This window comes from Haemorhous mexicanus, chromosome 29 (genome assembly GCF_027477595.1).
Source record: "Haemorhous mexicanus isolate bHaeMex1 chromosome 29, bHaeMex1.pri, whole genome shotgun sequence".
NCBI classification, from domain to species: Eukaryota; Metazoa; Chordata; class Aves; order Passeriformes; family Fringillidae; genus Haemorhous; species Haemorhous mexicanus.
Window position 1 is genome coordinate 2,363,114 of NC_082369.1, and position 24,235 is coordinate 2,387,348.

The 24,235-nt window shown below is 58.3% G+C and overlaps 1 protein-coding gene across 1 annotated transcript in view; it reads left to right on the forward strand.

The window, feature by feature from the left end:
• UNC13A (unc-13 homolog A) overlaps positions 1-24,235 on the forward strand; it is a 37,821-nt gene that overhangs the window by 8,794 nt on the left and 4,792 nt on the right. Inside the window, exons 10-39 of the mRNA XM_059870004.1 lie at positions 1,036-1,653; positions 3,276-3,369; positions 4,325-4,371; positions 5,456-5,534; positions 7,086-7,157; positions 7,442-7,661; positions 8,193-8,420; positions 8,603-8,744; positions 9,757-9,926; positions 10,369-10,484; positions 10,588-10,751; positions 11,467-11,629; positions 13,704-13,772; positions 13,884-13,973; positions 14,122-14,256; positions 14,527-14,660; positions 15,097-15,182; positions 15,417-15,543; positions 15,624-15,720; positions 15,844-15,987; positions 17,130-17,213; positions 17,431-17,508; positions 17,780-17,868; positions 17,986-18,138; positions 18,257-18,380; positions 21,568-21,606; positions 22,572-22,601; positions 23,683-23,739; positions 23,886-23,966; positions 24,088-24,235. Of these exons, the coding sequence (XP_059725987.1) occupies positions 1,036-1,653; positions 3,276-3,369; positions 4,325-4,371; positions 5,456-5,534; positions 7,086-7,157; positions 7,442-7,661; positions 8,193-8,420; positions 8,603-8,744; positions 9,757-9,926; positions 10,369-10,484; positions 10,588-10,751; positions 11,467-11,629; positions 13,704-13,772; positions 13,884-13,973; positions 14,122-14,256; positions 14,527-14,660; positions 15,097-15,182; positions 15,417-15,543; positions 15,624-15,720; positions 15,844-15,987; positions 17,130-17,213; positions 17,431-17,508; positions 17,780-17,868; positions 17,986-18,138; positions 18,257-18,380; positions 21,568-21,606; positions 22,572-22,601; positions 23,683-23,739; positions 23,886-23,966; positions 24,088-24,235 (3,878 nt within the window). The remainder of the gene's footprint in view (positions 1-1,035; positions 1,654-3,275; positions 3,370-4,324; positions 4,372-5,455; positions 5,535-7,085; positions 7,158-7,441; positions 7,662-8,192; positions 8,421-8,602; positions 8,745-9,756; positions 9,927-10,368; positions 10,485-10,587; positions 10,752-11,466; positions 11,630-13,703; positions 13,773-13,883; positions 13,974-14,121; positions 14,257-14,526; positions 14,661-15,096; positions 15,183-15,416; positions 15,544-15,623; positions 15,721-15,843; positions 15,988-17,129; positions 17,214-17,430; positions 17,509-17,779; positions 17,869-17,985; positions 18,139-18,256; positions 18,381-21,567; positions 21,607-22,571; positions 22,602-23,682; positions 23,740-23,885; positions 23,967-24,087) is intronic.

Here is a 24,235-nt window from a genome sequence, read left to right on the forward strand (position 1 = left end):
AATGCTACTCCCTGTTCCTGGTCACCTGCCAGGGCGTGCCTGTCTGGGCAAAAGCTTCATGCAGTGATTTGGGATCCTGCAATGTCCCTCTCTCAGCTCTGGCCAGGATTAGGATGGGGAGGTGTGAGGTTTCCAAGCTTGAACTCTGTCTCCTGCATCCCTGTGCCCCAAGTGCTCCTTCCCCAGGTACCTGGATGATGCCAGTACCCCTCCCAGCTGGGACCAGCCTGAGCCATCCCCCAACACTCTCCTCCCTGTGGTGTCCCCTGGCTTCCCATAGCCTGGCTCAGCCACTCTGGGCTCTGCTCAGCCCAGCCCCTCACCTTTGTCCTCTCACGCACCCCTTGAGCCCTGGCTGCCAGTGCTGGAGACGTGGTGTCGGCCTCTTCCTCGGCATGTCCCTGTCCTGTCTGCATGTCTGCTTCTGTCAGCCTGTCCCCACGGAGCCACGGGGCTGCCCTGTCCCTGGCAGCCTCCCGGGCCACAGGGCCCATGCGGGCCTCCAGTGCAGGCAGCTGTGAGAGGAGGGGGCTGGGAGGGCAGTTGGGTGGGGGAAGGAGTCTGGCCTGGCAGCAAGAGCAGAGAGGGCCCCCCCGGGTAGGGATGGTGTCAAGAGGAGTGAGGGGGTTGAGGGTGTGTCCTGGGGTGGGGGTGCCTGGGAGGGCTGTGTGGAGCACGGGTGACAGATCTGTGTGTCAGGGGCAGGACAGGGTGAATGGCAGCAGCAGGAGGCAGGATCTGGCTGGGGGTGCTGCTGCCCCCACCCTTGGCTGGGGTGAGCCCCGGAGACAGACACTGTCAGCCCATCCCCACTGTCAGCCCAGGCACAGGCAGGGAGCTCGGAGTGCCCCTGCTGGGGGGGCTGGTTCCAGCCGACGGAATTTCCTGGTTCTGTGCCTTTGGCTCCTAGGACGAGGAGCCCAATGCTCCCAGTGGGAGCTGCACATCCTCCCGCCCCTGGTGCAGGCCCTGGGGCTCTGCCTGGGGTGACACGGACCCATGGGAGCCCTGTCCTTGTGTCCCCTTGCCCCTCAGCCCCACAGGGAGCAGCCGCTATGCCTCGTCGGCCGAGCTGAGCCAGGGCAGCTCCCAGCTGAGCGAGGACTTCGAGAACGAGAGCCTGAGGGACTCGGAGCTGGACGAGAGGGACGGGGACTCCTACCACTCCTGCCACAGCTCCGTCAGCTACCGCAAGGACTCGCCACGCTGGGAGGAGGAGGATGATGATGATCTCTACCTGGAGGAGGAGGAGGAAGAGTTCATTGAGGACTACAGTGAGACTGAGGAAGGCTACCCCAAGGAAGATGAGTTGGAAGAGGAGGAGGAGGAGGAGGAACTGCGGGAGCCGGACACCTATGAACCCCCTGAGCATGAAACATACCCACCACCACAGAAACCCCTGCCACAGCAGCCACAGCAGCAGCAGCAACAGCAGCAGCAGCAGCAACAGCAACCCCATCTGGTCCCACAGCAGAAGCCTCAGCAGCAGGAAAGGAAGGAGGAGAGGAAAGAGGAAAGGAAAGAGGAAAGGAAGGAGGAGGACACCTGTGCTCCCCAGGAAGCCCCTGAGGCCCTCCAGGCCCAGCGGGCAGAGGAGGAAGTTCCCCTGCAAGAGGCAGCCCTGGAGACTGAGCCCCCAAAACCAGCTGAGAGGTACGAGGGGAAGCTGTCCTGTGGTGTCCCTGGGATGGCACTGTGCCTGGAGGCACTGAGGATGCTCTGGAGGTGGCTCAGGGGTGGTGCTAGTGCTTGGCGCAGGACCAGGGACCTTCTGCTGTGTCTGGAGCTTTTCCAGGTGCCTGAGCCGTCGAGGTGGGGGAAGCCCACCTTGTGCCACCCAGGCAAGAGCCAGCACCCTTGGCATGCTGCCTGGGCCCAGCCACCCCCTGAGCTAAGCATGGCTCAAAGTGTTCAAGAACCTGCTGGGGCTGCAGGTTTATAACCTGGGATCTCGAGGCTGTGATTCCTCTCCTCTGGCACAGGCTCTTGGCACGCTGGGTGTAGGTTGGTCAGAGGAGGAGATTTACTTTACAGAAGTCAGTCCTCTCCCTAGGCCTGATATAAGCTTATCCATGGCCTCCTCTGCTGTACAAGTGAATGAATTGGTGGTCAGGTTCCTGATGCAGCATGTGAATAATTCATGTCTTGGGGACAGATTATTCAAATATCATTATTCATCATTTCCATTTTCAGTGAGTGTCACTCCTCTGTACAGAGGTGAACTGTTGTGATGGGCTTTTTCAGCCTTTTATTTAGTTTAAATTACACACCAGGAATGGAGAATCTCAAATTTAAACTAATGTGTAATGAGCTGTTTTTAAAAAAACTGGATATTTAGGCCCAAGACCTAGCAGGAACCTGAGGGCCTCAGGTCATGTCTGCCTGCATTACCCACTGGGCAGGGGACTTAGGGGTCCTGTGCTAGGATTTGGGGACTGTGGATTAGTGCTGAGGACCATGGATTGTGCTGAGAACCCCAAATTGTGTTGGGACCCCCAGATTAGTGCTGAGGGCCTCAAATTAGCACTGATGACCCCAATTAGCTTTTGGGACCCCAGAGTAGCACTGGAGACTGTGGATTACTACTGGGAACCACAGGTTAATTCTGAGGATCCCAGGTTTGCTCTGAGGATCCCAGATTAGCAGAGACAGAGCCCCCAGGTCTGAGCAGGTTCATCTCCTGAGAGGCCCATGGCCTCTTCCCAAAGTGGTTCTGGGTTCTTCTCTCCAGTGTTGCATCACACCAGGCTCTCCAGGAGACTGATATGTTTGGAGCATTTCTTTGCTTTTCCTCCGTGTCTTGATTTTGTAGGAGAGGAGAAAAAACCCCACAACACTTAGAATGTCCAGGCAGACACTTTTCTCTGGGCTTGGAACCATTTGGTGTTGAGTGCTCCTTACCCAGGAAGCTGTGGTGGGAAGTGGCTAGAGGACATTGTGCTGGGGAGATGGGGGGCAAAGGATGTTTAATTCACATGCTTGTGTCACCAACTGTCACCAACTGTCACTTAGGTGCCCAGGGCAGGGTCTCCTGAGAGTGGGGAAGCTTCTGGCTTCTCCACAGTGCTTTGCCCTGATTGTGGCTGCCCTTTGCAGCAGGAACTCCTGCCTTTTCAGTCCTTCCTGGTACCAAGAGGCAGTTTTGCCATGGCCACACTGTCTCAAGGCACATCAGGAGCCCCCAGTTGCAGCCTCAGACCTGCTGGGGGTGTGGGGGCTGCTCCCCACTCCGTGGTGCTGTGCTGGGAGGTGACAGGGGATGTGTGTGCTTGCAGGGAGCCAGCAGAAGAGGAGGTGCAGGACCCCAAAGCACGAGCCAAAGCCAACTGGCTGAGAGCCTTCAACAAGGTCTGCATGCAGCTGCAGGAGGTGAGGACCCCCTGGCCACTGCAATGGCTCAGGGCTGGGGGCACAGCCCCTTTCCACACCTGGGCAGATTCCAGGGACATCCACGGACTTGGTGCTGCCAACAGTGGTGCCCACAACCCCACTGCCACCAAGTGGGATGCCCCAGAGGGGCTGGGAGTGCTGAGGATCCCCCGTGTGTGCTGCATGTGTGTGCTGGTGCGAGACCCCCATCCTCTTCCCTCGGCTGAGTTGACAATATTTTGTTTTGTTTTTAGACTCCATCCTCCATCTTTTCTTTTTGTTTTGGCTCTGGATTCGCTCCCCGGGGTCTCGGTCCCCCTCCCCACAGCTTGTCTTTTCAGTTGTCCACCACCATGGCCCTTGCACCCGCATCTCCCCTTCCTGCAGGGAAGGGGTGTAGTCTGCCTGCAGGTAAGCATGTCCACCTGGAACCTGCCAGCCTTGTGTGTGCCTTCCCTGTGTGTGCGTGTATGCTCAGGGATTGCCCATGAAGGAGGGCTAATGGTGTCTCTCTGCCCTTCTCCTCTAAAATAATCCCCTGCCTGCAGGGGTAGCTGACACTGCTGGATGATCCCTGCACACACACCCTCTTCCATGTGCTTTGGCTTTTCCCTGCTCTTTTTCCCAACTGCTGTGGGTCCCTGAGGACCTGCTGAGCTTTTGTGATGCTTCTTCACTCCCCCAAGCCCTGAATTTTCACACAGTGTAGCCATGCCCCCTGCTTTGCCAGCCTCATCCCCTTTGCTGAAGCCCACCCACTTGCTCACCCAGGTCAGCCTCCCAAAGAGATTTATTCCCAGTGCTGGCTCTTTGCTGGGAAGAGCCCCCTTGGTTTTGGAGCACACTTTTCTCTGCCCACCCTGCTCATCCTTCCCTGTGAGCATTCACTGCCCTGGGGGGCTGTCCCCATGCTGGTGGCTCTTGCTGTGCCCTGACACTGTCCCTTGTGTTCCAGGCCCGCGGGGAAGGTGATGGAGAAAAATCCCTGTGGTTCAAAGGCGGGTGAGTACAAGGGGAAGCTGGGTGCACTCTGCCCCCTGGGATCTCAGCCCCCCTCCTCATTAGGATGTGATTAATGAGCTCAGCATCAATGGGCTTGTGTGGGGAAGGGTTGCCAAGCTGTGGGCATTCAGGGAGGCCAGTCTTTTGGAGCTGAATTTTGGGGCTGGTCAGTGCTTTTGGAGCAGCCAGCAGACATGACATTGCTCTGTGACCCTAAGAGCTGCTGCTGAGGAGGAGAGCGAGGAGGTGAATTGAGATGGGGATGAGGAGGGGTGGCAACTCCTGCTTCCCTCATGGAGTAGTGTCATGGGGAATCCAGAGCCTCTCACCTGGATAGGCTGGAGATCTCAGTCCTGTCTTGCCTTCGCAGACAGCCCTGCCATGGACATAGACATGCAGAAGCTGGTAGGTTGCCTGAGAACCCTCAGATCACTCCAGGGATTTCTTTCCAGCAGGGCTGTGAAGTTCCATTCCTGCCTTGGGTTCCCTTGCAGCAAAACTTGAAGCTTACCTGCTCAGTGCTCCTCTTTGGGGTCCCAGAGGGAACCCCAGCTCTGCAGCCTCACACTGCAAAGCCAAAGCTGACTAAGCCAATTGGGCAGGTTTTCTCCTGGGTTTCACTTCATGGTTAAGCTTCATGTGGCGAAAAATCAGTTTTTTACCAAAATCCCTTTTCCTTTAGTTTTTAGTTCAGTGATCCCTACCCTGGCTGGGGTGGTGGTGGGGATGGGGATCCCATGGGTGGGACCCTGGCCACACAGGGGTTGCTTTGCAGTCATATTCACCAAGTCCTAGATATTGAGAAGAAATCCTTTCCTGTGGGGGTGGTAAAGCCCTGGCATAGGTTGTTCAGAGCAGCTGTGGCTGCCCCATCCCTGGAAGTATCCAAGGCCAGGTTGGCAACCTGATCTAGTGGAAAGTGTCCCTGCCCTTAGCAGGGCATGGAACGAGATGGGCTTCAAGGTCCCTTCCAACCCGAACCATTCCGTGGTTCTCTGAAGTGCTGAGTGACCATGGGGCAACAGCAGGGGGCCCCTTCCTGCCTCAGTTTCCCCTTGCCCGCTGACTCTCCTCTCTCTTGCAGGCCTGGTGGTGGGCTGATCATTATAGACAGCATGCCGGACATTCGCAAGCGAAAACCCATCCCCCTAGTTAGCGATTTGGTGAGGTTCCTCCCAAGGCACGCCCCCACAGCTGCCAGCTTTGCTCCTGCTGCCCCCCACCGGACTGCGCCGCCCGTGCCCCGCTCCCCAGCTGCCTCTAACATGGCTTGTGTTCTCTGTTTTCTTTCCTGTGGCCTGGCTGGGCCTTCCCTGCGGCAGGGGGGCGGCTGTAAGGTTTCTGCGCTGCATTAACAGCATGCCCGACATTAAGCCTGGACGCAAATCTCTCCCTCTAGTCAGCGATCTGGTGAGCGCGGTGCGAGGGGTTAAAGAGACAGCGCCCTTGGGGCTGCCGGCCAGCCCTCCTGCCCCCAGCCCTGCCAAAAGGGGGCGGGGGCGTCCCACACTGCCCGGGGGGGCTCCTGGCCCTCCTTGCAGTGGGGAGCTGGGCTCTCCCTACCCGAGGGTGCTTCCCTTTAACGGAGGTCTGGTCCCTACACCAAGCATCAGCCTGAGGTTTCCCAGGGCTGTATCTGGTTTCCCATTTTTTTACTGGTGCTGTGTCCCTGGTCCCTTTGTGTCCCAGCTGCAGTGCCAAGCTGTCCCTGCAGCTTGGACCTCACTGGTGCTGGACAGACAGAGCCCTGTACCAGGGGAGGTCTGGCAATGGCTTTTCCTAGTTGCCCAGACCCTGTGCTCCTGTCCCTACTGTCCCAATGTATGGGGCTGGAGACCCCCAGTGTATGGGCCCCCCATGATGGGGTCCCCTCCAGTCCCTGGGCTCTATTGCACAGGGTCACTCTGCTGGTCCCCCCTTCCACTCCTGCTGACAAGAGACAGCAATTTTGGAAACAAAGACACCCTTGTCCCCCAGAATTAGGTGCCCTTCCCCTCCTTCCCCCTCTCTACACCTTGTCATCTCCACTGTGTGCCCTCCCTGGGGTGCCATCCTTCTGTTCCCAACCCGTCTCCCCACATTCCCCCATCCCCTTGCTGTCCCCAACCTGGTGCCCCACTCCAGCCCTCTTGGGCAGCTGCTGATGCTTCTGCACTGTGCTGTGTTGGTGTTTTGAGGGTGGGGGGTTATGGGTTGGGCAGTGTGTGGGGTTTGGGGGTCTGTTGCCTTTCCCTGCTGGGATTTGCAGGCTGTAACAAGTGCTGTGGCTTGGGGACACAGTCCCCCCACCACGGACTGCTCAGTGCTGGATGAGGGGACATTTCCCCAATTCCCACTGGTTCTGGCAGGGCAGGGGCTCTCCTGGGAAGTGTTTGCACTAATGGCTTTTTATTCCCCCCTTGCTGGCCCTGGCTGCCCACAGGCCATGGTAAGTGCCCCCCACCCCATCTCCCCAGGGGTCTCAGACACATGGTGAGAGGCTCTGCCCCACTGGCGCTGAACTGGGAATGTCATAGGCTGCTGCACTGGTTCCAGTCCCACTGCACAGTAGTGCTGGCATCAGTGGGGGCTGGGCTGTCCCCACTGCCCCCCATGCAGCAGGTTCCTTCCCTGTCTGGATTTGGGCTCTGTTCTGGGTGTCTCACAGCCTCTAGGGGTGTAAGAGGGAGCTCTCATTGTCTGCTGGATCTGGGAACTCTCTTTCTTCCTCACAGTCCCTGGTCCAGTCCAGGAAAGCAGGAATCACATCTGCGCTGGCCTCGAGCACCTTGAACAATGAGGAGCTGGTAGGTGCTGGGGTGGGCTGGGTTGGGGATGATGGGGAGGGGGAAACTGAGGCTGGGGGGTCCCAGCCAGCAGTGGAGGTGCAGAGTCTGTGCTCCACCAGCATCCTCTGGCGATGCCTGAGCATCCGGGATGCTCATGGCAGCCCCTGGGGATAGAGTCATGGGATCATTAGAGTTGGAAAGGACCTATAAGATCATCATCGCCACCATTAAATCAACGTCCCCAAGTGCATCCTCTGCCCGGCTTCAGCGTTTCTCCCCCTCTCTCCCCTGTCCCTGCACAGAAAAACCATGTTTACAAGAAGACCCTGCAAGCCTTAGTGTACCCCATCTCCTGCACAACGCCCCACAACTTTGAGGTGTGGACGGCCACCACCCCCACGTACTGCTACGAGTGTGAGGGGCTGCTGTGGGGCATTGCCCGCCAGGGCATGCGCTGCGCCGAGTGTGGCGTCAAGTGCCACGAGAAGTGCCAGGACCTGCTCAACGCTGACTGTCTGCAGAGTAAGGACCTGGGGCCCACAGCCTTATCCCTTCTCACCTTGCAGAGGGAGGAGGGAGCAGCCCCAGAGAGCTCCGCTCCTGAGTTGGGCATGGGAGAAGTAGTAGGCAGAGCAGACTCATCCTGGGCTGGGGATAGATCCCTCCAGGTTTGTATTAATTCATGCATGGAATTGTACAACCATGGAATTGTTAAGGCTGGAAAAGACCTTTAAGATTATCAGGTCCAACCATCAACTCAGCACCCTTGTGATTACCACTAAACAGTGTCCTCAAGTGCCACAGCCACGTGTGTTTTGCTCACTTCCAAGGGTGACTTCACCACTGCTTGGGCAGCCTGGCCCAGGGCTGGACAACACTTTTGGGGAAGAAGTTTCCCCTGATACCCAACATAAACCTTCCCTGGTGCAACTTGAGGCCATTTCCTCCTGTCCCTCTCCCCAAGCCCACCATGCCAAGCTGTGAGATCTCTTGTCTCTCTCCTGGGTGCCACGTGCCCGCCAGCCCATCTCACCCATGCCTGTCCTCTCCCAGGAGCAGCAGAGAAGAGCTCCAAGCATGGAGCAGAGGACCGGACCCAGAACATCATCATGGTGCTCAAGGACCGTATGAAGATCCGGGAGCGCAACAAACCAGAGATATTTGAGCTGATCCAGGAGGTGTTTGGGGTCAACAAGACCACGCACACACAGCAGATGAAGGCGGTCAAGCAGAGCGTCCTGGATGGCACCTCCAAATGGTCGGCCAAGATCAGCATCACGGGTAGGCAGCTTGTCACCTTCAGTCTTGGGGACCATAGGAATGTCCCCATTGCTCAGCCTCTCTTTCTGCCAGGCAGCTTCAGCCTGTGGGGGGACACAGGTGCCTGTTTTGGGGATCTTCGTGTGGCCATGGCACTGACATCTCTCTGTCTGTTCTCTCTGCTGTGCTGTGCTGTGCTGCAGTGGTCTGTGCCCAGGGACTGCAAGCAAAGGATAAGACAGGTTCCAGTGACCCCTATGTCACTGTCCAGGTTGGAAAGACAAAAAAAAGGACTAAAACTATCTACGGCAATCTCAACCCAGTCTGGGAGGAGAATTTCCATTTGTAAGTTCATCCCCGGTCTCCCCATTCCCCTCCCTGACTACTCGTGGTTGTGCCAGGCTGTGCTAGCTCTTGCCATGTCCCAGTAGGGTGGGGGAAGCCAGCTGGGCCTCATCCTGCTCCCATTGAGGTGCTGGGGTCTCTTGGGGTTCTGTTTTATGCCATGAGGGTGTGACTCCAGGGGCTGATCCAGGCTGTGCTGTAGCTGCCAGGGTGCGGCATAGAGTCTGCTGGGAGGGGATTGGTGCCCCTGCATCTGCTCTCTTCCCTGGTTCCTGCTTTGTACTAGTCCCTTTTGTTTTGGGAAGCAGTGATGGGGAGTAGCTGGAGAGGTTTTGCCGGGGTCTCTCTTTCTAGCTGGTCAGAGTGACCCCGACTAAAGTTCGAAAGTTTCTTTTCCCAGCCCGGTGCTTGAAGAAGAAGTCAGGGCTCTTCATTTTTTCGGTCTCAAGATTGTTTATTGCATCTTATCTATAAAGTTCTTTCTCCCTGTCCAGCCGAGATCCGTTTGGCAGGACAGCCAGAGGCACTCCTCCCTCTCCTCCAGGGCGGTGTTATCTTTATATACTACAAACTACGTGTACAATATTTACAGTTATTTTCCAATACCTATCATCTATATTAGACAGTGAGTTTCTACTTTAGACCAATCTAAAAGTGCCAACATCACCAGACAAGATGGAGGTAGAGAAGAAAAAGAAAGGCTAGACACGCCCAAATCCCTCCATCTTGTCACCAGAAACCCCTATACCAAAAATCTTAAAACCTACATTTAGACTCTGTAATTATTTTATTCTTACACTATTTACACTATTGTGGCTTTTATCTCTTTCTATAAAGGTGACAAGTTATTCCGTGGTTCATAATCGAACCCACTGGTGTTCTGGGCTGTGTGCCAGGGTCTCCGAGCCCCCTGGCAAGGGTCCCAGGAAACTCCGGACTCCCAGAGGGATGTCCTGAGTTCCGACAAGGTTTCACTGCTCATGCTGGGGCTTGCCCTTTGTCACCTCCCCAGCGAGTGCCACAACTCCTCTGACCGCATCAAGGTCCGTGTGTGGGACGAGGATGATGACATCAAGTCCCGTGTCAAGCAGCGCTTCAAGAGGGAATCCGACGACTTCCTGGGCCAGACCATCATCGAGGTCCGGACCCTGAGCGGGGAGATGGACGTCTGGTACAACCTCGGTGAGCAGCACAGCCTGGGATCCTCGCCCTGGGCTCAGGGGGTGCCACATCCTGCTCAGCCTGGGACCGCCTGCCCTGGACTCCAAGGGGGAAGTGCTGCCAGCTATAGGCTGAAGGCTATTGCAGCAGGGTCTGCTCTTAGAAATATTTAATATCAAAAGCCATCAGGATAAAGTGTTCTCCCAGAGTCATTTTCAGAACCCTCTACCCAGGAGGTTCTAGAACACCAGCCTCCTGCAGAAGGGAAACCGAGACACAGAAAGGCCAAGTCTAGCGGCTGGAAATGTGGCCAAATCACACCCCAGCATGGCTGCGCACCCTGCTGGGTGTCCCCTCAGCCCTGGCCCTGTGCTAGAGCATTGTGCCTCTCTTTGGGGCTGGCAGTGAGCAGGGTTGCCCCAGGGAAGCCTCATACCTTGTCCCTCTCTCCCTGCACCCACAGACAAGCGCACAGACAAGTCTGCAGTGTCAGGAGCCATCCGGCTGCACATCAGCGTGGAGATCAAGGGCGAGGAGAAGGTGGCTCCCTACCATGTTCAGTACACCTGCCTGCATGAGGTGAGCAGCCCAGACAGGCACAGGGGGCATGGCCCCCTCCCCAGCAGTGCCACCCTGCCACCACCTGCCCTGGGGAGCTGACAGGACTCATTTGTACCTCCAGAACCTGTTCCACTTTGTGACGGATTTGCAAAACAACGGGGTGGTGAAGATCCCCGATGCCAAGGGGGATGATGCCTGGAAGGTTTACTTTGATGAGACAGCACAGGAGATTGTGGATGAGTTTGCCATGCGCTATGGGGTGGAGTCCATCTACCAGGCCATGACGTGAGTCCTGTGCCCCAGTCTGGTTCAGAGGAGCTGCACCCACCCCCCAGTTGAAGGATTACTGTCCCCATCTTCCTCTCCTGCTGCCATTGGCACTCACCTCCCTGCCATGGGTGCAGACTAGCCCCAAACCTGTGCACCCATCCTTCCCCTTCCCAACGCACTCTGGCACAGCCTCATCTCAAGTCCTGTGTCCAGTTTGGGCACCACAAAATCAGAAGGATCCAAAGCTGGTGGAGAGTGCCCAAAGGAGAGACATGGAGCTGGGGAAGGGGCTGAGGAGCTGTTGAGGGCACTTGGCTCCTTCAGCTGGAGCACAGGAGACTGAGGGGAGGCTCCTTGGGGGCTGCAGCTCCTCCGAGGGGAGGCACAGGGGCAGGGGCTGAGCTCTGGGACAGGGACAGGAGGCCAGGAAGGGCTGGAGCTGGGCCAGGGCTTGGCATGGAGCTCAGGGCAAGGTTCTTCCCCCCGAGGGTGCTGGGCACTGCCCAGGCTCCCCAGGGAATGGTCCCAGAGCTCCAGGAGCATTTGGACAGCGCTCTCAGGGCTGCTCAGGGTGGGGGTGTTGGGGTGGCTGTGCAGGGACAGGGGCTGCACTGATGATCCCTGTGGGTCCCTTCCAATTTGGGATGCTCTGGGATTCAATGACTTATGCACCCCAAACCCTGCATCCCTTCCCATGGCCCTAACTCTCTGCTGCCACCTCTTTCCATAGGCATTTTGCTTGCCTCTCCTCCAAGTACATGTGCCCTGGTGTGCCTGCGGTGATGAGCACCCTGCTGGCCAACATCAACGCCTACTATGCCCACACCACGGCCTCCAGCAATGCCAACGCCTCTGACCGCTTTGCCGCCTCCAATTTCGGGGTAAGTCCCATGGTACGTAAACGCTCTTTTCTTCTTCTCTCCTTTCTTTGGGAGGGGGTGGGGGGCTTGGGAAGCAAAACGAGCTGTGCAAAACACCCCTCTCCAAACTGCAGCCAGGCAGCAGTGGGGTCAGCCCCTGCTTGCCCCAAAAGTCATCCCGCTCCTGTACTTCAGGAAGGAAAAGAGCCACCACCTTCCCAGGAGAAGGGCTAAATTTGCTCCCCTATTTATTATGGGAGCCTGAACAAACTGAGTGGCGGCCTTCCAGGAGGGGAGCCACCTTGGTGGCAAAATCAGAAGCATGTGACCATGACCCACCCTTGCACTTCCTGGGAGGTCTTGCACAGCCTCGTGGGCTTTGGGGAACCCCAGCCTGCTGCAAACTCAGCCGGTTGTGCCAGCACCACTGTGTGCCAAGTGGAATGAGTTTGTGGCAGGGTTGGGTGCCCCTCGGGGATGTGGACGAGGAGGGGCTGAGCCCTCACCTTGGCTCCCCCAGCCGTGCCATTCCAGAAGCAGGAAATGGTTGCTCTGGATGTGCATGGGTTGAGCCAGGGTCAGTGCCCAGCCCCGGGTGCAGCAATGTGCTGGGTAGCCAGGGACACAGCCAGGGCCAAGCACAGCTCCGGGCAGCTCTGGCTCACCTCCCCGTTCCTGTTGCAGGGGGTAGCTAGAGCCGAGAGAGCTGTGCCTCCGGATCATGCAGGAGAAGGAAACCAAAAACCCGCCTTTTCTCTGACATGGAGAATTTTAAAAACTTGTCTCTTTCTCTTTTTTAGAGAGCCTAAGGTTGGGTCCTAAAGTGCCCGGCCGTGTCGCTTTAACCCTGAGTACCGTCGTGTCCAGTGTTAGAGTGCTGCAGCCGCTCCTTGGGTGTTGGGGACGCACGGCCCGGCCCAGGGCCCGGCTGGGCCATCCCCGCCAGCGCCGGAGGTTTGCAGTGGCCAGCACAGGCTGTGGCCATGGCCGAGCCATGGGCTCGCTGCCCATCCCTCCCCTGTGCTCTTGTCCAGGACTCAGACGCTGCTCCGGACTCTCCAGAGCCCTGCGGGTCAGCCCTGACCTGTATAGCCAGTGCTGAGGGGGGAGCCCAGGGCTCTTATGGCAGGCCCACATGGCTGTCCAAAGCCTCTCCACCAGCAGGAACGCAAAGGGAAATGCTCCCCAACAACATTTTGGGGCCAATATTGGGAAGAAATTCTTCCCTGTGAGGGAGTGAGGACTGAGGTTGACCTGAGAGCAGCCGTGGCTGTTTCATCCCTGGAAATGTTCAAGACTAGACTGGACAGGGCTTGGAGCAACCTGGGATAGTGGAAGGTGTCCTTGCCCATGGCAGGGGGTGGGACAAGGTGGTCCTTAAGGTCCCTTTCAACCCAAACCAGTCTGGGACTCTGTGATGAGTTGCTTTGCCATCAGCTGTGACCCCTGATCCAATCCACAACCCAAGATGGAATTTGCATCCTTCTGCCCTGTGCTCCCTGGGTGAGAATTGGGCTGAGCTGAACTACAGCCCCTCAGCCCCAGTGGAGAACCCCCACACGGGGTGTTCCCTGCCCATGTCCCTTGATGCAGCCCAGTGGGGTGAGTGAGGAGTCATGGAAATGTCCAACTCCTGGGGCTACCCTCAAGATAGGCCAGCACTGCACATGCTTTCTCTGCCCCTTTTCCTGAGCTCTTGGAAAGCCCCAGTTGAGGGGCTGCTGATCCTGCAGCCCCTCTCCCAGATCTTGTCCTGAGTGCAGGCTCAGGGGTGTTCTAGTGGACAGGGCAGACAGAGCAGCTTGTCAGCCTCCCAGCAATGACAGTGGTGTCACCTCTCCATCCTGAACCTCACCTGGCACATCCACATGTGCCCCAGGAGCTGCTGAGGGCTTCAAATGAGCCCCAGCCACCAGCAAGGAGGTGCTCTTCTCTGCAAACATGTCCTGCCCTGCCCAGTCAGGGCTCAGGAAGGAAGGAAGGAAGGAAGGAAGGAAGGAAGGAGAGGGATGAGTGAGGGCTGAGCTGAGAGCAGAGAAAGATGGGTGGGTGATCGGTCCCTGCCGCCTTTCCCCTGCTCACCTGCCCCCGGGGCGTCTCTCCACAGAAAGATCGCTTTGTCAAGCTCCTGGACCAGCTGCACAACTCCCTGCGCATCGACCTCTCCATGTACCGGGTAAGGTGCCTGCCCTGCCTCAGTGTCCCCACCTGAAGCAGCAGGTGGCTGCTCCCTCACCCTCACTTGCCCTTGTGAATTTTGAGGGCAAGTCCCCTGTTTCCTTTCCAGAACAACTTCCCTGCCAGCAGCCCCGAACGGCTGCAGGACCTGAAGTCCACAGTGGATTTGCTGACCAGCATCACCTTCTTTCGGATGAAGGTACTGCTGGGGCCCTACTTTCCCTGTCCCTCAGGGGATCTGACTCCCTTTGGCCCTGGTTCTCTGTGGGTTGGGGTTATGCTGGCCTGTGGTGCTCCTGGGTGGGGTCTGGGGGTGCTCCAAACACCATGCCCACTCTGCACACCAGGTCCAGGAGCTGCAGAGCCCCCCACGAGCCAGCCAGGTGGTGAAGGACTGTGTGAAGGCCTGTCTCAACTCCACCTACGAGTACATCTTCAACAACTGCCACGAGCTCTACAGCCGCGAGTACCAGACCGACCCGGTGCGTGGGCAGGGGATGCTGGGCACTGACCTCCCCATCCCATGCCCTTCTCCTTTTCCTCATGCTCCTGCTCCCTCTCCAGAGTGCTCAGTTCTGTGCAGAATGATCCCCAGGCCTAGGAGTTGGAGCTGTGGGGTTGAGATCAGTACAGACAAAGGGAGTTGCATGGGGCCTCCTGGGTATTCCCTCCTGCTCCCTTGTTAGCCCTGACACAAAGTAGATCCCTGCACTGGGGTGACCAAATTTTCCACTGTGTCCCTACCCCTCCAGACTAAGAAAGGTGAGGTGCCCCCTGAGGAGCAGGGCCCCAGCATCAAAAACCTGGATTTCTGGTCAAAGCTCATCACCCTGATTGTCTCCATTATTGAGGAAGACAAGAACTCCTACACACCCTGCCTGAACCAGTGAGTAGGTGCTGGGGAAGGGGACACTGCTGTGCCCACAAAGGGTGCCCACATGGAGGCAGTAGGATCTTGAGGCCTTTGGAACTGGTTATGACATCTATTCTATAGATGGGAAAGCTGAGACTGCTGGGAGGTGTGTGAGGGATGTCTGTCCACATGGAGGGCTCATTCACCCTGTGTTCATAGAGCTGTGCTGGGGAGGTTCAGGTCGAACATCAGGAAGAATTCATGGAAAGGGTTGTCAGGCATTGAATGGGGCTGCCCAAAGAAGTTTGGAGTCCCTATCCCTGGAGGTGTCCAAGGAAGGCCTGGATCTGGCGCTCAGTGCTTTGGGCTAGGTGGCAAGGGGGGGATCATTCACAGGTTGGACTCCATGACCTTGGAGGTCTTTTCCACCCTCAATGATTCTGTGATTCACACTCTCCCCTCGCCCCAGGTTCCCCCAGGAACTGAACGTGGGGAAGATCAGCGCTGAGGTGATGTGGAACCTCTTTGCTCAGGACATGAAGTACGCCATGGAGGGTGAGTCCCACCTGCCACCCTGAGCCAGGGAGGAGGGAACCAGGCAGGAGCTGTCCTCAGCTCACACCTCACCTGTTCCCTGGGCGAACCCATTTCATCTCCTCATCAACACCATGCATAGCTTACCCCCCCCCGCCCAGAAGCACTTCAACCTTTTCACCCTGGAGCTGCCCCTGGGGAGCCACGCCCCAGATTTGGGACTCAGAGTGAGCCCCAGGCTCTTTCCCCATGCAGAGCATGAGAAGCACCGTCTGTGCAAGAGCGCAGACTACATGAACCTGCACTTCAAGGTGAAGTGGCTATACAACGAGTACGTCACTGAGCTGCCCTCCTTCAAGAGCCGCGTGCCCGAGTACCCCGCGTGAGTGCAGCCCTGGGGCCGGACAGGGGACTGGCACCACGAGGGCTGCTGGCCTCACCACGGGTGGGTCTCTCTTCCAGCTGGTTCGAGCCCTTTGTCATCCAGTGGCTGGATGAGAATGAAGAGGTGTCACGGGATTTCCTGCACGGAGCACTGGAGCGGGACAAGAAGGATGGGGTATGAGCAGGACCAGGGGTGCAGTCTCAGAGGAGAGGGCTTGTCCCCTGATGCCCAGAATGTCCTGACTGGGGCCAAAATCTCCCCCACACATCCTGCTGACACCTCGTCTCACTCCTACAGTTCCAGCAGACCTCGGAGCATGCGCTCTTCTCCTGCTCTGTGGTGGATGTTTTCTCCCAGCTCAACCAGAGCTTTGAGATCATCAAGAAGCTGGAGTGCCCTGACCCTCAGATTGTGGGGCACTACATGCGACGGTTTGCCAAGGTGGGCACCTGCCAGGGCAGGGGTCAGCACCACCCCTGGGACCCCAGTGCCAGCCCTGCCTGGGGCTCCTGGGCTACCTGTGCCCCCTCCATCCAGCTATGGGCAGCCAGTATGCTACCAACACACACTGGAACACTCCTGGCTCTCCTAGCACAGGATATTAGTTAATTAATTACGAGATAATTGATAAGTTATTTGCTTAATTAATATAGATTAATTAAATCTCATCTTGCTGCAATGTAAGAGGGAGTTGCATGTAGGCTTGGTGGCTGTTGCCTTTGCAGCTGTGCTGGAGCAGCCCATGGAGACCAGCTGTGCTGGATCTGACTTCCAGTGGCTATGCCCATGTGTGTGGCTCCTGGTGCATGAACATGAGCCATGTGTGCCCAGGTGGGCAAGGAGGCCAATGGCACCTGGTCTGTACTAGCAGTGGTGTGGCCAGTAGGATCAGGGCAGTGATTACCCCCCTGTGCTGGGCACTGCTGAGGCCCTACCTCAAATCCTGGGGTCAGTTTGGGGTGCCTCATTACAAGAAGGACATTGAAGGGCTGAAGCATGTCCAGAGAAGGGAACGGAGCTGGGGAAGGGTCTGGAGCACCAGGAGCAGCTGAGGGACCTGGGGAGTCTGAACCTGGAGAAAAGGAGGCTCGGGGGGGACCTTCTGGCTCTGCACAACTCCCTGACAGGAGGCGACAGCCAGGGGGGTCAGGCTCTGTCCCCAGAGAACAGGGACAGGATGAGAGGAAATGGCCACAAGTTGTGCCAGGGGAAATTTGGGTTGGATGTTGGTAAAATTTCTTCGCTGAAAGGTTTGTCCAGCCCTGGTATGGGCTGCCCAGGGCAGCAGTGAAGTCCCCATTCCTGGAAGTGTTTAAAAAACATGTGGATGTGGCACTTGAGGATATGGTTTAGTGGTGAACATGGTGGTCGTGCTGAGGTGATGGTTGGACTTGAATTTATAGGGCTTTTCCAACCTTAATGATTCCATGATTCTGTGATCCATGAGGCCAGAGGGTCTGGGGGCTCCCTGTATGTATCCAGAGGTTGTTTCACTGCTGTTGGACTCATGGTTTCCTTCTCTCCCTTCTTACCCTTTGCTGCTGCTGTCTGGGTGTCTTCCTTGGTGCCCTGTTTGGCTGCAGACCATCAGCAATGTGCTGCTCCAGTACGCTGAGATCATCTCCAAGGATTTTGCCTCCTACTGCTCCAAGGAGAAGGAGAAAGTGGTGATGTACCTCCCTTTTACTGTCCCCACATGTCACCTCAACCCCAGGGTGGGTCGGTCCCTTGCTGATGGCAGTTCTTGACAGACTGCCAGGGTGGCTTCCGTGCCATCCCTGTCCTCACAACCCCCAGTGCAAGGTGGGAGGGTCCTGGGGCTGTGGGCAGCTGTCCCAGCCTTATTTATTGGTGTTGACCTCCCCCTCCATCCCATCCCTCCAGCCCTGCATCCTGATGAACAACATCCAGCAGCTCCGTGTCCAGCTTGAGAAGATGTTTGAAGCCATGGGTGGGAAGGATGTGAGTATGGGGAGGGAGGCCACAGGAGGGAGCCCTCTGGGGGGTTGGATCATTCCCTTTCCCCCTGTGCCCAGTTCCCCGGTGTTGAGAGCAGACCCCTTCCTCACTCTTGTGTGGGCTCACACTGTCCCACTCCATGGCACCCTGCTCTCTCACAATATCAGACTGGAAAGGGGCTTCACCCTGCCCAGGGATGCATTTGGGATGCAGAAACTTCCCTGAGGGCTGATTCAGGAGGCCTGTCAGCTTCAACAACCTGTTCCTCCTGCAGCTGGACACAGAAGCCAGTGATATCCTTAAGGAACTGCAGGTGAAACTTAACAACGTCCTGGATGATCTGAGCCGAGTCTTTGCCACCAGGTACAGCTGGGTGAGAGGGCAGGGGCAGTGGGCAAAGGAGAGCTCTGGGGGTCCAGAAGCTGTGTCCAGGGGCTCTGGGGGGGATATGCTGAGCTGCCTGTGTGTTGTGGTCCCCAGTTTCCAGCCACACATTGAGGAGTGTGTGAAGCAGATGGGTGACATCCTGAGCCAGGTGAAGGGCACCGGCAACGTCCCCGCCAGCACCTGCAGCAGCGTCGCGCAGGACGCCGACAACGTCCTGCAGCCCATCATGGACCTGCTGGACAGCAAGTGAGCGTGGAAGCAGCTGGAACCCCCACTCTGCCCCTCCTGGCCTTGTCAGGCAGTGTGGGGGACCTCCAGAGTCTGGGTGCACGGGAGGGGTGACACATGGGATCTCCTCCCGCAGCCTGACACTCTTTGCCAAGATCTGCGAGAAGACGGTGCTGAAGCGGGTGCTGAAGGAGCTCTGGAAGCTGGTGATGAACACCATGGAGAAGACCATCGTCCTACCCCCGCTCACAGACCAGACGGTGAGTGATGGGCAGAGGGACCAGGGACCCTGAGACACAGGTGACTGACTGGGGCCAGTGTGGGACATGGCTGGCCAGGTGCCCTCATGGCATGTGAGAGGGTGGGGACTTCACTGATGTCTCCAAACTCATGTCCAGCTCCTGGCCAGGGAAAGGATGGAAGAGAGATAGGTCATCCTTGCTCCAGAACCTTCTTGGTTGGCTTTGGTGAAGGACCTTCCTGCCACCTCCATTGTGGCATCAAGAGGGGACACTGGCCCTTTCTTATCCATCCTTCCCTCAGAGCTGGGACAGCATCCCATGCCACACTGATCTACACTGGCTGTGGGCATACTCTCTGTGCCAGGAGGTGAATCCAGGGGCTCCTGGAGTATGGGGAGATGCTGTCTGTTTGCCTTGTTGAGAGGCTGGGGGTTTCATGAGGATGGGGAGACATATTCCCCAGCAGGGCTGAGCTGTTCCTTGCTCCTGGGGGGTTTAGGAAAGCAGAGCAAGAATGATCCCTTTCTGAGGCCATATCACATTGCTGTTTGTCTGCCCCACCCCTGCAACTGAAGCTTTCTGAAGTGGTTCCTTCGAAGTCAGACAGGAAAGGGTGACACTGAATGCTCTCAACCAGCCACACACCTGTCATTCTTTGGTGGCTTTTGTCACCGTTACAAAGCTGGGCTCAGGCTCCTCCTTGGAGTTCCTGGAGCTGTCAGCCTTTATGTCACCTTTCTGGGATTGTGGAGCTCCTGTGCTGTGTCTGTGAGGGACAGCATGGTGGTGACATGTTAGCCCTCAGTGGTGCCACTTCACTGTCACCGTGTCACAGCCCTGAGCCTGGCTCAGGTCAGCCCCGTGTCACTTCTGACTGGGCTCACACACCCTTGGCCAAAGGTGGCCAAATCTCATAGGGATGCTGGTGCCACTGAGTCCCAGTCCCCATCCCAGTCCCCATCCCAGTCTCTTTCCAGCCAGGCTGTCAAGACAGCGGGGTCTGTCCTAGGGCAGAGGAGGGGGCATGGACATGTGGCTCTGTTGGGTGATTTTCCTGAGGGCAGAGAGTCCCTGGAGAAAGCTGTGCTGGGACTGGTTCCTTGGGCAGGGGATATCCTGCCCAGGTGTCCCTGGGTGCCAGCCCACAGGGTGGCTGGACAGGTTGGTGTTTTGGGGGTCCATGTCAGAGCCAAGTGTTGACTGGGGTCCCTGGAACTGAGCCCCCCTGTGCTAAAGCTCCCTGCCCACAGTCAGGAGGGACTGGGCAGGTGAGGCTGGGGCTCCTCGGGGGCTGTGCAGAGCCTGAGGTGCAGTGGCAGGGCAGTGATACTCAGTGCTGCGGCCAGGGGACAGCCGTGGCCCTGCTGGGGGTGGGGGGCAGCCAGGCCTGGCGCTGGGGAGGATGGAGGAGGCGGGGGCGGACACTCACATCACGGTTGTTCTCTCCAATTGCTCCTCTCGCCTCTCAATGGCAGATGATTGTAAGTACGGCAGCTCCCTGTCTGTCTGTCTGTCTGTCCGCTCTGTGTCGGTCCTGGCCTCGCCGGTTTTTGTCTTGTGTGGCTGCCCGTGCCCTGCCCACACCCTCCTTTGGCTCCTGACCTGGTCCAGCTCCTGGTCCCCGCCCCTGCCTGGCACTGGCTCCTGGCCGGGCACATGCCAGCCCCTCCGGGATGTGGTGGGTGGAGAGGCCTTGGACAGATTGGCAGTGCCGGGATGTGGGGAGGGACAAGGGGGAGTGATGGGGTGGGAGGGGACGCTGATGGCAGTGCCATATCATCGGGGACTGCCAAACCTGGGCTCCGTGCTGAGGGGGGGAATACCGCGGGAGGCACGAGCAGGGAGCGTGTGTGCCTGCAATCAGGGCTGCTCGTCCTTTCCCTCGTGCCTCAGTTTCCCCTCGAGGCCCTGGCTGGGGTCTGGCTGTGATGGGGTTGAGGGCAGAGGTTTTCCCTGCCAGGAGGAGGAGAAGTCTCTCGGGGGACGCGGTGGTCCCTGGCCCGGGGGCTCAGTGTTGGGGCAGGCTGCTGGCAAAGTCGTGAGGCTCCTTCCCTGGTCGGGATGTGATCCTGGGAACCCGGACTGCTGGTTCCCTTCTCGGCATTGCTGCTGGGTCCTTGCATGGCTTTGACTGAGCAGTTTCCTTCTGTCCTCTTCTGACCAGTCTGTGGCTGTGGGTTTATGCCCCTGGGGGCAAGGGAAGGGCAATTCCCCTCCACTCCAGTCTTGTCCCCATCCCTGTTGTGACCCAGGACCTGTGCAGGAAGAGCAGCGGGAGCCAGCTGCTGGGTGCTGGTGTCAATCCCTGCAGGGACAAACACCCCTCTGCTGTCCCCCAACACTTTTTGTGTCCAACAGCAGCATTTGGGGAAGCCTTGGGGGCAGCCTGGGGCTGAGTATCCCCTCAGATCTCATGGGAATCTCATGAGGACCTCATGGGGACCTCGTGGGAGCCCTATGTCCCAGCTTTGCTGAGGCTCTGGGCTACAGAGCAGTGTCAGCTCTGTGTGGGACAAGCTCCTCTTGTTCACCCATCATCCAGGAGGGCCAGAACCCCTCCTGGAAGCCCTATTTGGCTGTACCTGTGCTGCTTGTTCCTTCTGAGGCTTTCCAGCCAGCTGACTCCATGCTCCCCTTTCCTGACTCCAGCAGTCCGTGCTGAGAGCTGAGCACATCCCTACATGGCACTGTGGCTCATTTCACACAGTTCCTCTTTCCTGGGCCAGTGTGGGGCTGACACTGGGCCCAGCTCCACAAACCAGAGCTCTGCGTGCCAAAGCCAAATCCCAGCTACTCCCTCCCTGCTCCCTCCCCAGTGCTGGGAGCACCTGCCAGAGCTGAAGCAGGATGTGTGGGGGCACCAGAGCCTGCCCACACACAGCTGGATCCTGTATTCCAGCAAGGATCATCCCTCACGGATTCAGCATCTCTGTATCCCATCAAGGATCATCCTCATAGGTTCAGCATCCCTGCGTCCCAGCAGTGTCCCAGTGTGAGGACAAGTTCTCCAGCAGTGCAACATCCTGCTTTCCAGTGGTGATCCAGCACCCTGATGACACCAGGCCCTCACTGAGTATCCCGGTGGGGACCAGTCCCCCACTGGCTATCCTTCAGGAGCTTGTGATGTCTCTGCCACCTGTGCCCCTGTGTCCTGTCCCATGCTGTCCCCCCACCCCACACTCAACCTCTGACATTGCTTCTACAGGGCACGCTCTTGAGAAAACATGGCAAGGGGACAGAGAAGGTAAATAGCTGTGGGTTCCGTGTGTGTCACCACCCCAGGGCCACACTCGTGGTCTCACACCCGCCTGCTGTGCAGGTCCAGGCTTGTCCGTGCTTCCTCTGTCGTGCTGTCTGGATGTGCTGTTGCCTGCGTGGTGTTGTGGTGAGGTGTGCTGTGCTGTGTGCTGGGGACAGCCCCAGTTCTGTGTGTCCCCGGGGTAGGGAGTGGGGGCTCTGTGGAGTTCAGTCCCCGTGGGGCAGATGTGGGGTGTCACCCATCCCCGTGGGGAACACTGCCCCACAGCCCTCAGCACCAGCTGCCTGGTGGGACAGCAAGGGGGTGAGACCTTGTGCATGGGAGACCCTCCACACACCCCCATCCCACTGTGGGGGGCTCAGGAAGAGGGGACCCCCTGTGCTGGGCCTTGCTGGGAACAGTGAGGGCCCCGGGGCTGCTGGGATCCCCTGGATCTCTGAGCCCGCTCCCCCTTCCTTGCTGAGCCCCAGCTCTGCTCCAAGGGCTTTCCTCCAGCACATGGGCTCTTGCCCTGGCTAGGGGGGGGGCAGCAGTGACCCCAGCCTGCTCCCCAGATCCTGGTTCTTGGGAAGAGCCATGCCAGTATCCATCTGGGCAATGCCTGCGGCTCCCCCTCCTCTCCTGGGGGACACTGGCTCCTGCCCAGTTTGCTGAGTGTGCTGGGTGAGCTGATTCCCTCTGATCTCCCAGCCCCTAATGGGGTGGGGAGCAAACCTGCCCATCCTCAGAAGAGACCTGACACACTCATCTCAGTTCCACCAGCGCGGGCAGGGGCTGAGCCTTTGCAGCTGTGAGCTGGTGCCCAACCAGTGCCACCAGCAGAGAGTTGGGCAGAGCCAGACGAGAGTACAGGCCAGAGCCCTCCTGGCCAGGGGACGGGGGGGGGGCCTGGAGCCGCGGCCAAATGCTGCTGGGGCCACCAGTAACTGTCCCTTGCTGTTCTCTTCCAGAGCAGGGTGAAGCTGCCCAGTCACGCTGAAGTAAGGACATGGCTCTTCTGCTCCCCACTTGGCACTGCTCTCTCCCCTTCCCTCCCCTTGTCCCTTGTCCCTTGTGCTCTGGGTTGGGGACTCTCAGCTCAGTACAGTGTCCTGTTGTGCTCTGTTTGGGGGACACCAGTGTCCCCTGCTCCCAGCCTGTCCACTGACTGGGGAAGATGGGAACACTGAGGGTAGAATTAATGGGACAGAACTGGGTGGGCAGAGGGGTGGGCACAAAGGGTTAATGGGGGCATACCAGATGTGGGCATGGAGGGGGCAGACCTCTGTAGAAGGTACTGGTTAATGGGAGAGATGCTGAGGTTCCTGTGTTGGGAGGGACTGGAACTACTGGTGCTGGGAGAGGGAAGGTAGTGGAGGTCTCTGGGCCCCAGTTTATCCAGTTGCATTTGCACACTGGAGGAGCTGAGGAGGAGAGCTTGTGCTCAGCCCAGTCAGAGGTGCCAGCCCAGGGCAGCAAGCACGATCTGCCCATCCAGGGGGCTGCTGTGCCTGTGGGCCCCACAGAATGGCCCCATGGCCCCTGCCATGGCGGGGGCACAGGTCAGGCAGAGGTCTCCCACCTGGGGGAAGGGGCTGGGAACCTCCCTGGCTCTGCTGGGGCTGGGCAGGGCTCCATGTGGCCAGGGGCTGTTTGGTGGCTGTGGGGTCCACGTCCTCCCATGCCCACTGTCCCTCACTCTGGCGCTCTGCTCCCACTGTGTGTGACGTCCGAGTGGTCAGTGCCCTGCTGTGCCAGGCCCTGCTGGATGCTGGAGCAGGTGCTTGGAGCACAGGAAGCAGGATGGGACTCTTGGGTCGAGCTGCTGGTGCTGAGCAGAGTCAAGGGTGATGCCAGGGTGGCGTCCTGCCCTGGGGTCCCCAAGCCTGCAGCCTCACAGCTGTGCTGAGAACTTGGGGCTTCCAGCCTGGTACCTGTGTCACCCTCCTGGCTGCTGTCCCCTGGAGCCTGGAGGAGCCTCTGGATCTGCAGGAAGCTTCTGGCAGGATGTGCCCAGCCTGGTCATGCCACCTGCAGCCTGGCTGCTCACTGTGGCTGTCCCTGTTTCTTTGCTCTCTGCAGGGCACACAGATGATTTTCAACGCGGCCAAGGAGCTGGGGCAGCTTTCCAAGCTGAAGGTGAGGGCTGGGGGGCTGGGGTCACTCTGTTCCAGGATGAGTGCCAGTACCACTGCTGCCAGGACCCCACCACTGCCCCCTTGCTGGCTGGGCTGGGGTCAGCGGGGTCCTGGTGCTGTGCTGAGAGCAGGGTCTGTGTCCCCCAGGACCACATGGTGCGTGAGGAAGCCAAGAGCCTGACCCCAAAGCAGTGTGCCGTCGTGGAGCTGGCACTGGACACCATCAAGGTGAGGGCACTCTGGGGCATTTGGGGTGCCCACGAGGCTCTGACCCTGAGGCCCAGGCATGGGGACAACCAGGGGGACCCTCACAGAACTTCTGAGCATCCTGAGGCCTTTCCCCCTCCAGCAATACTTCCATGCTGGCGGCGTGGGGCTGAAGAAAACGTTCCTGGAGAAGAGCCCTGACCTGCAGTCGCTGCGCTACGCCCTGTCCCTCTACACCCAGGCCACAGACCTCCTCATCAAAACTTTCGTGCAGACCCAGTCGTCACAGG